The 14,074-nt window shown below is 41.2% G+C and overlaps 1 protein-coding gene across 1 annotated transcript in view; it reads right to left on the bottom strand.

Annotated features, from left to right (window-relative positions):
• Positions 1-13,745, bottom strand: part of UBTD2 (ubiquitin domain containing 2) — a 61,434-nt gene extending 47,689 nt beyond the window's left edge. The window contains exon 1 of the mRNA XM_032337004.1: positions 13,227-13,745. Within this exon, the coding sequence (XP_032192895.1) occupies positions 13,227-13,296 (70 nt within the window). The 5' untranslated portion in view covers positions 13,297-13,745. The remainder of the gene's footprint in view (positions 1-13,226) is intronic.
• Between the last annotated feature and the right edge of the window lie 329 nt (positions 13,746-14,074).

Below are 14,074 nucleotides of genomic sequence, written 5' to 3'. Positions count from 1 at the left end.
GTAAGGTAATGAATGTGTCCGTTATCTATCTTGATTTTGATAACAGTTCCATAATGTATATGTATATCAAATCATGACCCTGTTAAGTTTAAATATATACAATTATAGAGAACCCAAATATGGACCCTCAAATATATGGTCAACTAATCTTTGACAAAGCAGGAAAGAATATCCAACGGAAAAAAGATAGTCTCTTCAACAAATGGTGTTGGGAAAATTGGACGGTCACAGGCAGAAGAATGAAACTGGACCATTTCCTTACACCATACTCAAATCGATGAAATATCTAAATGTGAGAGAGGAATCCCATCAAAATCCTAGAGAACAGGCAGCAACCTCTTTGACCTCAGCAACAACTTCTGGCCAAACATGTCTCCAAAGGCAAGGGAAACAAAGGCAATAATGAACTATTGGGACTTCAAGATACAGAGCTTTGCACAACAAAGGAAACAATCAACAAAACCAAAGACAACCTACAGAATTGCAGAAGATATTTATAAATGTCCTAACAGGTAAAGGGCTAATGTCCACAAAATTTATAAAGAACTTACAAACTCAAAACTTCCAAAAGAACAAGTAATCCAAGAAATGGTGAGAAGAAATGAAGGGACATTTCTCCAGACATACAAACGGCCAACAGACACATGAAAAAATGCTCAACATCACTCGGCATCAGGGAAATACAAATCACAACCACAATGAGATACCACCTCACACCAGTCAGAATGGCTAAAATTAACAAGTTAGAAAACAACAGATGTTGGCAAGGATGCAGAGAAAGGGGAACCCTCTTACACCGCTGATGGGAATGCAAGCTGGTACAGCCACTCTGGAATGAGGTTCCTCAAAAAGCTAAAAATAGAGCTACCCTATGACCCAGCAATTGCACTAGTAGGTATTTAACCCAAAGATATAAATGTAGCGATCTGAATGGGCACCTACATCCCATTGTTTATAGCAGCAATACCTACAATAGCCAAACTATGGAAAGATGCCCACTGACAGATGAATGGATAAAGTGGTATATATACAATGGAACTTTACTCAGCCATCAAAAAAAATGAAATCTTGCCATTTGCAACGAAGAGGATGAAACTGGAGGGTATTAGGCTAAGTGAAATAAGTCAATCAGAGAAAGACAATTATCATGATTTCACTCTTACGGAATTTAAGAAACAAAACAGTAGCATAGAGGAAGGGAGGGAAAGATAAAGTAAGAAGAAATCAGAGAGGGAGACAAACCATAAGAGGTTCTTTTTTAAAAGATTTTATTTATTCATTTGAGAGACAGAGAGCAGGAACAAGGGGGGAGAGGCAGAGGGAGAAGCAGACTCCCTGCTGAGCCAGGAGCCCGATGTGGGGCTTGACCGTAGGATCTGGAGATCACAACCTGAGCCAAAGACAGAGGCTTAATCATCTGAGCCACTCAAGCGCCTCAAGAGACCCTTAATCATAGGGAACAAACTGAGGGTTGCTGGAAGGAGGGGGGTTGGGGGGTAATGGGGTAATGGGCATTAAGAAGGGCATGTGATGTAATGAGCACTGCGTGTAGGCACCCCTCTACAATACTCTTCAAAAAAAAAAAAAATCAGTGTTACAGGGAAGAAAAGAGGAGGAACTGTTCAAGATGTAAAAAGATTAGAGACAAAAACAAATGCAATGTCTAAATGCTGAATATGTCCTAATTTGGGAAAAAAAAAAAAGCTATAAAAGAGGCACCTGTGTGGCTCAGTTGGTTAAGCAACTGCCTTTGGCTCAGGTCATAAGTGGGGAGCTACTTCTCCCTTTCCTTCCATCTGCTTGTGCTCCCTCTCTCTCAAATAAATAACAAATACAATTTTTAAAAATAGCTATAAATACAAGACATTCTGAGGATAATTGGTAGATTCTGATTAAGGACTAGATCTTAGTAGTGATAATGGTATTTGCATATTGAAGTGTCAGAATGTCTGTACTCTCATTTAAGCAAATATTTATACACACATACACAACTGATGGGTATTCAAACGTTTGTTGTGTTAAGAGTCTTTCAATTTTTCAATATGCCTGAAAATTGTCATTAAAAATCTTTAAAAGAAGAATTAGATATAATCTTGACAATGATTTAATCCATTTTCTTCTTTTAACCACGTAAGAAACTGAGCCCAAAGTACCACAGCTAATGCAGGCCTTTTCTCAAGACATTAAAACTGATGCAGGTCTGTACAATCTGAGCACAAACTCTTTCCGTGTGGCAGAAAACTAAGACACAAGAGACAAAAACTGATCTGAGACAAACACACACATACAATAAAAAAGTTGTATGTGTGGTTTTTTAAAAAGTAATCTTTACACCCAACATGGGGCTCGAACTTATGATCCCAAGATCAAGTGCTGGATGTTCTTGCGACAGAGCCAGCCAGGTGCCCCTCAAGCATGTAAAAAAAAGTTAAACACATTTCTTACACTTAATATGTGACAATATGATTAAAAACTGCAAAAGAATAAAAATCTGTTTAAGATTGTAACAACTTAGCACATCACAATTTTATATAAAATAACCTCAGAATGCAGCGTTAAATGGGAAAGTTTGTTAGATGCACCAAAACAAAAACAAAAAACCACTTAAATAGTATCACCTATACTGTCTCCCAACTTGGTCTATTAATTATGGCAATTCTGCCTTCAACAAATCTGATAACATAACTTGAATAACTTCACATTTCACCTACCCCATCCACAAACTTCTTGCCAGTCCCCCCAGAAGCCATGTTTTCTCATATTTCTCTACAAGTAATTTCCTCTGCATACAAGATGACCTTCTGCTTTTCTTCCAGCTTCTTCTCTTTTAAGACCAACTACTTATACCACCTCTTCAGTGAAGTTTTCTGACTCTGCTCCCCACTACTCCCTGAATTTCCATATTATTTTTTCGTTGTATAGAAGCTTTTAAAACTTTTCCTAATTAAACATGTGATTCCTCCATTAGACTATAATCCACTTGATATCATAGAGCAGGTCTTACTTGTATCTGTTTATAGTTAGCTTCAAGTGCTGGCAATTAGAAATAATGGAGGCTGGCTATTTTTAAAAGTTTCAGGAAGAATCTCACCTAAAAAACAGTGTTTGCCCTGAGTTAAAAGTGATAGTTTATCATAAAGCGTAACTGAATGATCTGAGTCTAGATCTGCCCCTTTGATATAAAGTCACATAGTCCAAAGCACAGAAACTATCTGAACTGATCCAAATAGGTCTGCTTTTGCTTATACCTAGGAGCCAATTACAGTAAATGCAAAAAATTATTTAAAGGGTTTCCTGTGAGGACTTGATCAGAAAAGTCCAAAAATCATTAACTCATTATTTAGTCAAGTCTTTGACAAATGTGTATCAAGACCTCCTCACACTCAAGTAAAATTCACTTAAAATGACTCCGACACATTAAGATTTTTTTTCTTTAGACGTCTAACTTCAACAGAAATTCCACTTCTGAAAACACAGTTATAATGGAACTGCCTAAAAGTTTTATTGAAAACATGCAAAAAATGGCATTATAACGCCCAATGTATACTCGGCAATATTTAACAGCTCAGCTGAATATATGGAATATATTCAAAAACAAACTTGATTCTTACTGACTGCAAGTCAAAGTAGCTGATGCAAGGTGAAAACATGCTGATTGTTCTTGGCCAACACACATGCATCTTTAAGTACATACGCGTTAGTAAAGTCTCAACCTATGGTCCTTGAACTACCAGTGAATCATGAGGAGCTTGTTGGTAGCCTAGTATGCCCGATAAGCAGAAGCAGAAAGCTGGGTAGGGATGGTGAGGGGCGGCGGGAAGAATCAGGTGCAATGGTCCACCAAATGAAGATAAACCATTCAGGTGGTCTGCAGTAAGGAAAAATGAAAAGAATCACTAAATCAGCAAATTGATCATCATGCCCAATTAATATGATCATGTTGCTAAATGAAGTCAACCTAATGCTTTCTTGAAACAAGAGAAGACGGGGAGCCTGGGTGGCTCAGTGGATTAAAGCCTCTGCCTTTGGCTCAGGTCATGATCTTTTTTTTTTTTTTTTTTTTTTAAGATTTTATTTATTTCTTTGACAGACAGAAATCACAAGTAGGCAGAGAGGCAGGCAGAGAGAGAGGAGGAAGCAGGCTCCCTGCTGAGCAGAGAGCCCTATGTGGGGCTCGATCCCAGGACCCTGGGATCATGACCTGAGCTGAAGGCAGAGGCTTTAACCCACTGAGCCACCCAGGTGCCCCCAGGTCATGATCTTAGGGTCCTGGGATCGAGCCCTGCATCGGGCTCTCAGCTCAGCTTGCTCGCTCTCTCTCTCTCTCTCTCTCCCCCTGCCTCTCTGCCTACTTGTGATCTCTGTCAAATAAATAAAATCCTTAAAAAAAAGAAACAAGAGGGCGCCTGGGTGGCTCAGTGGGTTAAGCCGCTGCCTTTGGCTCAGGTCATGATCTCAGGGTCCTGGGATCGGGTCCCGCATCGGGCTCTCTGCTCAGCGGGGAGCCTGCTTCCTCCTCTCTCTCTGCCTGCCTCTCTGCCTACTTGTAATCTCTCTCTGTCCAAAAAAAAAAAAGAAACAAGAGAAGAATGTGTTTTGGTCAAAAACCACAAGAGAGATTAATTGATTTATTAATATAACAGTACAAATTCCTTATTGTAAGTGATCAACACTCAATAAACACTTTTTTAAAAAAGATTTTATTTATTTATTTGACAGAGAAAGAGAGAGAGAGAGATCACAAGTAGGCAGAGAGGCAGTCAGAGAGAGGAAGGGAAGCAGGCTCCCCAGCGAGCAGAGAGCCCGATGCAGGCCTGATCCCAGGACCCCGAGATCATGACCTGAGCCGAAGGCAGAGGCTTTAACCCACTGACCCACCCAGGTGTCCCCTCAATAATCATTCTTATCAGAAGGCTCACCTGAGTATAGTACTACTAGCAAGATGCTGCCAAAGCTTTGCATTTACAGTAAAAAATCAGATAAATTTAAAAATAAAATCCATCTATTAAAATTGAGAGGTGTTAGAGACTAGGGCTATCAAAAAATCAGAAGAATGAAGATCCTCATCATTTCTAATGGCTTAAAGATTTTAAAGATTCTATTCATAGCATACGGTACTAGCAAATGATTTCTAAATACAGTCAGAGGTGAAAAAAAGAGTCCGTTTAATATCCATAGCAAGAATCTTTAAAAAATGCCATTCCAACATAAATTCCAAGACAATACTGACTGGGAAGAAACATCAACCCTTTATATGCTAGAAAATTGAGAACAAAAGGGGACTAGCCCAACAGAAGGTAGCTTATTCAGTAGGGGCTACAACATCCCATGTCAATTTTTAATATAAATTCAAGTGCTTAAATCTCATCCCAAAGAGCATTCTCCATATCTTACTATCTTCCAACTGTAGCACCCGGGACCTAAATTCAGTTCTCATAACCTACCAAACTTACCTACCCAGAATTCCACTGTATTTCCAACCTATAGCTTCTTGCTGCCTTATTTTCCTTTAGGTCTTTCCCCACAGATCTACTCCTCCTGGTAAAATCAAGCACCTTCTACTTTACATCAAGTAAATGCCTCCTGGGGTGCTTGGGTGACTCAGTTAAGTGTCAGAATTTCGGATTTCAACTCAGGTCATGATCTCAAGGTCATGGGATTGAACCCCACATCGGGATCCCTGCTCATCAAGGAGTCTGCTAAAGTTTCTCTCTCTCTCTCTTTCTCTTCCCCACTTTCCCCTGTTTCTTTCTCTCTCAAGTAAATCTTAAAAAAAAAAAAAAAAAAAAAAAGGAAATACCTCCTATTTCACAGTACATCTCTCTCCAATTGGTATAAAATTTTATGCACTCTGCTTATAAAAGCCTCAGAGCTACCAACGCTGAAAATATGAAAAATTTTTACTTCCACTGTTACATTTGGGATAAGCACAGACTAAATCTTCAGTCCTCCTCATGCTCAATTCTGCTTCATTTTTTAATTATAGACTCAGTCCTAAGAGTAGAAGCATAAGAAAATTCAGTAAACCACCTCGTTAGATGATGTGTAGTATGGAACACTGAAAATACATAAAGGGGAGACAATGATATTCTTGGTGAAGAAAGAAACAAGGTTTTTGCGGAGAAATGTGTTTGTTCTAACATACACTAACTTCAAAAGAGCTACTGGAGGGGTGCATGGGTGGCTCAGTGGGTTAAAGCCTCTTGCCTTCACCTCGGGTCATGATCTTGGGCTCCTAGAATCTAGCCCCACATCAGGCTCTCTGCTTGGCGGGGAGTCTGCTTCCCCCTCTCTCTGCCTGCCTCTATGCCTGCTCGTGATCTCTGTCTATCAAATAAATAAATAAAATCTTTAAAAAAAAAAAAAAAGAGCTACTGGGATATTCTGGGGTTGAATGCTCAAGAAGTCTATCTTGAGTTTGGTTGTAATAAACTACAGGTAGAATTTCTGCAAACACCACACCAGAATAAGTTAACAAACCAAGTTATTTTCTGAAATTGTTAAGAATGGTGTGTTCAAATACAATCAGATCTATAAATTTCAAAGGCAGACGACAGGACTGATTTCCTGTTTCCCAATAATTCAACAAAATTGAGAATACTGACCATCTAGTATGGTCAGGCCCTGATTAGAGGTAATCACCTCATTTCTCCATCTTCTATGAAATTTTGACAACTCAATTCTTAGTACTTTCCTTCCCTTTTTACTTACTTATAAGTAGTCATTTATTTTTAAACCTTAAGTCAACCTCCCCCAGCTGACTCCAAAATCCACATTCATAACCTGAGTATCTAGGAGGTCCATACCTAAACTTCTGCACCATCCAACATGATGTCCCAACTTAAAAATTCTGTCAGCTAAACCTTAACATTACTGAAAGGCAAACTATAGATTGCCCAAGACAGCTCTTTCTTATTCCCCAAAATCTGCCAGGCCATCTCAATATTCCTGGTTATCCAGATTCACAAATACGGGATTACAGATCCTCTTCGACTGATAATAGGTTACATCCCAATACACCCATCATAAATTGAAAACTACAAATCCTAAGTTAAAAATGCATTTAAGGGATGTCTGGGTGGCTCAGCTGTTTAAGTGTCTGCCTTCCGCTCAGGTCATGATCTCAGAGTCCTGGGATCCAGAACCGCATCGGGATCCCCACTCAGCAGGGAGTGTTTCTCCCTCTCCTCTTGCTCGCTCTCTCTGTCTCATAAAAAATCTTCAAAAATAAAAAAGAAATTACATTTAATACAACTAACCTATAGAACATCAAAGCTTAGCCTAGCCTACCTTAAATGTGCACAGAACACTTACATTAGTCTATAGTCAGGCAAAATCATTTAACATAAAGCTTATTTTATACTGAAGTGTCAAATATCATAAAATTTATTGAATGTTATACTGAAAAACAGAATAGTAAGTCTATTGGTTGCTAACCCTTATGACCACATAGCTGACTGGGAGCTGCAGCTTGCTGCCACTGACCGGCATCACAAGAGAGTCTCATACCACCTCTCACTAGCTACAGAGAAGATCTAAATTTAAACCGTGAAGTATGGGTTTCTACTGAATGTGTATGTATCACTTTGTACCATCATAAAATTCTAAGACAGAAAAATTGTAAGGTGAGCCATTATAAGTCAGGGGACTGTCTGTACTTTATTTTCTTTTATGTATTCTTATATCCAATAAATTACCAACTCATGTCATTTTTTTCCTATTGGGTTCCTCCATTTAGTCTCTTTCCACTATAAGCAATCCTGTATCAGTGCTTCTCCAACTTTAATATGCATAGGAAGCATTTGAAAATCTTGTTAAAAATGCAGATTCTGAATTATTAGGTCATGGGTGGGGCCTGAGATTCTGTACTTCTAACATATTCCCGGGTTCCTGCAAAGCTGCTGGTCCAGGGACCGTATCTTTGAGCAGCTGAGATCACTACTTTCTTTTATTCCCTCAGGACTTGCACAGTTTATCCTATGGTATATTTATCTGTTTACATAGTGTTTTATAGTTATTTCATGTATGCATATTTTAATATGCTTTCCTAAAAAAGGATTTTGGCATACTCAAGAAATAAGATCATGCTTCCTTTTTTTGGAACAAGAGCAACATATTGTGGGTATTCAATGCCTGTTGATTGTAAAATACTTGTGCAGAAAATATAACAATCACCTCTTGATTAAGAAGTTGAAGTAGGTTTATGGATTACTTTCATCAACTTTTTAAAAAGCATTTCATTGCTAATCAACCTTATCCCCATATACAGAAAAGAAACTTAAAACAGCTTTCTATTCATAGTTAGGAAAGCAAATTGTTAGTTAAGTTAGACTGTGAATTATTGGTTATAGATTTATTCTTTCTCCATCAGTGAAGAATTAAATACATTTAAAACAAAAACTAGAAACCCAGGCAGCAAAAGAAAAAATAAACTGGACTCCATTAAAATTAAAAACTTTTATGTATCAAAGGACATCATCAAGAGAGTGTAAAGACAGGGGAGAAGGGGAGCAGCAGGAGTGGCAGAGGCTGAGGGACAAGCAGACTCTGCCAAGGGCAGAGCCAGATGCAGGACTCGATCTCATGACCCTGAAATCATGAGAGTCAGATGCTTAACTGAGTGAGCCACCCAGATGCCCCCTGGGGGGAAAAAAGTAAAAAGACAACCTAAAAATGGGAGAAAATATTTGCAAATCATCCCTGTGATATGGATTTAATGTACAGAATATATAAAGATCTCCCACAACCAACAACAACAACAAAAACCCAAAATAACCCAATTAAAAGATAGCCAAAGGGCTTAAACAGAAGTTTCTCCAAAGAAGATAAACAAATGTCCAAGAAGAACGTTAAAAGATGCTCAACATCACTAGTCATTAGGGAAATGCAAACCAAAACCACAGTGAGATAGCACTTCATACCAACTACAATGGCTATAATTTTAAAAATGGGAGATTAGTGTGGGTGAACATATGGAGAAACTGAAACACTTGTAATGTTGCTGCTAGAATGTAAAACAATGCAGCTACTGTGGTAAAGTCTGGCAGTTCCTCCAAAAGGTAAACCATTTAACCTAGCAAGAATTACCATATAACCTAGCAATTCCACTCTTAGGTATATTATAACCAAAAGACTCAAAAACAGGGACTCAAACAGCTCTTTGTACACTGAAGTTCATAGCCACTTATAATAAACAAAAAGTAGGAACAGCCCAAATGTCCATCAATAGTAGAATGGATAAACAAAATGTGGTATATACATACAATGGAATATTATTCAGCCATAAAAACAATGAGGTACTGATATTACTACCACTGGATGAACCCAGATATTATGCTAAGTGAAATATACCACAAACAAAAGAATAAATATTGTATTACTCCACTTATATGAAATATCTAGACTTGATAAATTCATAGAGACAAAACCTAGATTTAGAAGTAAACAGGGGTTGGGAGAGAGGAGCAGCAGTATTGCTTAATGGATCCAGAGTTTCTAATGGGAGAGATGAAAAAATTTTGGAAATACATAATGGTGATGGTTGCACACTGAATTATACACTTAATGCCACTGAATTATACACTTAAAAATGGTTAAAACGGCAAATTTTATATGTACTGTATCACAAGCTAAAAAATGAAACCGGAAAAAAAGAGAAATATTTTAGTACAGCTCTGAGTTCAAGTTTCTGACTATTTGCAAGCTATGTGATGTTAAGCAAGTTATTTAATTTCTCCCAGCTTCAATCCATCCATAAAATAGAGATATTATCCAACTCCCAGAGTTGCTGAAGACTAAATGAGAAAATAATCACTTAGCACAACACTTCTTACATAACAAATACTGGGTAAATGGTAGTTAATATTACTCAAAAACTACCGTTAATCAAGTAGGTAGACTATAAGGTTGCTATAAATGAATACCCAAAAAAATTCCACGATATTCTCATGACATTCTGAAATAAAGAAATGAATGCACAGCAGTCAGTTATCTTGCTGGAAACCTGGAAACTTACATGACCACCAAGGGTTAGTCCTCTTGGGATATTACTGAACCTAAGAATAAATGACAAACCCAGAAAGTAAGAACCTATTTTGTACATTATTGTGTTCATTAAAGAGGTGAACAAAATTAAAAAAAAAAAAAAAAAAGCTAGTTAGCTCTCTCAACTAATCTCATTTTACTGTTTTCCACACACACACACACACATATATAATTTATTTATTTATTTAAGATTTTATTTATTTATTTGACAGACACACAGCAAGACAGGGAACAGAAGCAGAAGGAGTGGGAGAGGGAGAAGCAGGCTTCCCACTGAGCAGAGAGCCCAATCCCAGCACCCTGGAATCATGACCTGAGTTGAAGGCAGAAGCTTAACGACTGAGCCACTCAGATGCCCTGTCATGTATTTTTTTTTTTAATCATGAGATTTAATTCATTAGCCAATGCCATGGACTAACATAAAGCCTTGTCTAAAGGCCCTCAGTTCCAACCCCAGCATCACAGTATCACTATAATAAGGCAGAGAACCACATAGAATATGCTGTTAAAAAATGTTCTAGGAGCATGGAAGCTGGGAGTGAACTGCTAAATAATTGCATATAATGTATATAATATAGTTGTCTTGATGAAAATTAAGGCATTTAAAAAACTCAAACTCACAAACAATTCTAGGCAAAGTATACCAGAGGAAAATACTACAAATGATTCCAAAATAACATGTAACACAAATCTTAAAAATGTAAATTAAGCAATTTCCGTATCCTAAGGTCTTTTTGCAAAAATTTCCCAAATTCCTTCAAAGAAGTAAATCACCAAGTAAGGAAGTTTTTCTCATGTACCACAACTAACTTGCATACATAAGAGACTTAGATCCAGAGGGAAAGGGAAAGTACAGTATCTCAACCAAAAAGGTTTTTAAAAAAGTCTTTTTTTTCTACTAAGACTAGCTAATCCTCAAGAGTCAAATCAATCTAAAATGGTGAGATTCCACATTACATTCAATAACACTGTGAATGTAATTAGAAAGGTCATGAAAAGCATCAGAAGACTTTATTTTTACTTCATGTTGATAAAAGAATTTTTCATAACCCAAATATCCTGATTAAAACTATGAACCATTATGTTTGAAAAGCGAATGATCTGTGCCAACACACTTAGGAAAAATAGTTTTTCTTTTCTCAACAAAAACCTAAAATAAAAGCAAAAACTATTTAATGTGTTAACCTGAAACACTCACCTGAGCTAATTCCTTTAAACCACAATTAACTCTTAACTATCATGACAATAATGACAAATAAAGGCTTCCACAATTAAATTCCAGAAACAATCCTTTTATCCCACACAGCTCCTTCCTCCATCCCAGTTACATGAGGCCCATACTTCCTCTTCAGGAGAAAATAAGGAGGTTTGATAGTTGGTGTTTCTTTTTTCTAAACTTTACTTTGGAAAGGTACAGCACAGCTTAAAGTCCAGAGAACTCAGTTCTCAAGGAAACTGATACTAGGGCTATCTCACTAGACACCACTGGCAGTAAATTATCAGAAGCTAAGACTTCATGCTTTTAAAGACCCATGCTAATAATGCCTGGCTGGTCATAAGTCAGGTTACCAAAAGGCTTAACGAAATTGGCTCAAGTTCATTACCAAGAAGGGAAAGATGTTTATTACAAATTTTGAGTGCAAAAAAATCAAATTTAATTGAAACTAAACACTACCTATAGCACGTACTAATATATTTTGGTACCATTAGTGATCACCTCAATTGCAGGCAGAATCACTGTGACCCCCCCCATCTGACCTCACCCCAGAGCTGTTTTAAAATCATACCCTTTTTATCTCCTGCTTTGTTATCACTGAGGATCTCACTGTTAATGCGCCACCAAATAATGCTATGACATGAAATGCACTATTAAATACCATTTGCACATACAAGTTTTTTTTCAAGACACACTTCACTGAACTCTTAAACTATCTGCCCAGGATTTAATCATACAGGAAACCCACAGATTTTAATGAGGTGGCATGGCAAAATATCATGTAATTCAGGAAATTCATCAGCCAAATGTTAGGTATAGTTTATAAGTGGAGCTCAAGTGAGAGGGCAAGCAACTGGTCTAAAGCTAGTATAAGAAAAAGTCGTAGACCCTCTCATCCCCAAACGACTTAGTTTAGGAACTTATAAATACGCCCCACATTCTAAGACATCTAACAGAAGGTTGGAACAAAACCAACACAGTCATCTTTGCTATTCCTAGCTGTTTCTTCTTTGACTAAAACATTCTGCCCTCTACACAAGCTACAGAGTGGACTCAGGCAACGATCATTTAAGCCAAGGTAGAATTAATTTTCTTATTACACCGCTATACTACAATGCCGACTGAATAAGAAAGCTCGCCTCAGCAAACCATTTACGATAAATCAGAAGTGCGTTCCGTGTTAGAAAACTTTTAAAGTACTGATCCTACGAAGCTAAGTCGGACTCTTGTATTTGTGCTTTTATCCTACACATTTTCCTTTACGTAAGGCGGATAGGAATTTGACTAGCCCACCCCGACTGCAAACTGGCCCAGCACCCGCACGCTGTAGCAAGAAGCCACGTTTTCCTCGGGCGGACTGTTTCCCAACCCCTCCTTAAAATAATGCGTGTAGCCACTTGAGACTTCCCCGGCCAAGCTCCAGAAACTTGCAGGTTTAAATGGCCAAACTGGAACCAACCAGGGCAGCTGTCATCTGAAACTCAGGAAAGCTGAGACCAGCCAACTCTGCTGAACGAGGAAGGGTGCGGAGAGATGTGGCGGGGCCCGTCGGAGGGAATGCATTAGGCTCCCCTCCCCAACCGCCCCCCCCATCAATTCGCTTTTCTGCAACCCCAGCGCCGCCATCCTGTTCCTGAATAATTAAACGGGCTGGGGAGGGAGTGAGGTGGCCAAGAAAGGCAGTTTCTGGTCCGAGTTTCCCGAGCCGAGGCGGTGGGGTCTAGAGGCCGAGGGCTACATCCCCGGCGTGCGAAGGACTTTCCTCAGGGGCCGGGAGGGCAGGGGGCGACCCCGCGGCCGGCGGGGCGGCCGGCAGCGGAGCGCGGGGAGTGACGTGGAGGAGGGGATGACAAAGGGGCGCGGGGGCCCCGGCCGCGCGGCCCGCGGGCCCGCAGGGGCCGGGACAGGTGGCCGGGCCTGGCCGGGAACAATGGGGGGCCGAGGCTGCCCCCTGGCGCTCACCTACCTCCGGTGCCCTCCGAGTTCTCGTTGAGGCTGCCCGAGGAGTCGTGCTGGGCGCCCACACACCCGCCCATGGGGGCCCCCGGCGCCTCGTCCGCCACCTCCGGGCGCTCGTCCGGCCCGCCGCCGCCTCTGCCTCCTCAGGCGCCGCCGCCGCCACCGAGCCCCGGACAGGCGCGGCGCTTCTCTCGCCCGCCGCGGCCCAGCCTCCGCCCCCCTCGCCGCTCCACCCACCGCCTTGGCTCGGCCCCTTCCTCCGCGCCCACTTCTACCTCAGCCCCCCGGCCGCCTGCCCGGCAGGCCTGCTGCCCGGCAGGCCTGGCCCGCGCGCCGCCCTCGCCTCCGGCTCGGCCCCGCCAGGCCAGGGCTGGCCCATCCCGGGCGGGCCACAGCGCCCGCCTCGCCCCCTCACACCTCCGCACACCCGCGTCCAGGCGAGCCCCGCACCGGCGCCGCCCGTCCGCCAGACCCCATCGGCCCCCGCCCCGCGGCGCCGCCCTCCGCACCCGCGGCCTGGGCTCCGCCGGGCCCGCCCGGAACGGCCTGCGGGGGCGGGGCCGCGGGAGGCCGTGCGCTGATTGGCTGCGGGATGGGGCCGCGAGCGGAGAGCTTGGGCGGTGGGGAGGAGAGGGGAGGGGAGCTCTGAGCCCGAGAAGCGGAGGCGAAGCGGGGATCCGTCCGGGGGAAGAGGCAGGGAGAGGAGGCGAGGAGGGATAGGCAAAGAAGAAAAGAAAGGGAAGAAGGCAGAGCCAGCAGGAAAGGAGGAACAAAGTGAGGAAGGAGAAACGGAGAGGGGTGAAATCGAGTTTGTGGCTCCTCCTCGGGCGTCAGCCCTTTCTCTTTCTCGGGGAA

Source organism: Mustela erminea, chromosome 3, assembly GCF_009829155.1.
Source record: "Mustela erminea isolate mMusErm1 chromosome 3, mMusErm1.Pri, whole genome shotgun sequence".
Lineage (NCBI taxonomy): Eukaryota > Metazoa > Chordata > Mammalia > Carnivora > Mustelidae > Mustela > Mustela erminea.
Note: the sequence above shows the minus strand (reverse complement) of the source record. Positions and strands in the feature narration are given on the sequence as shown.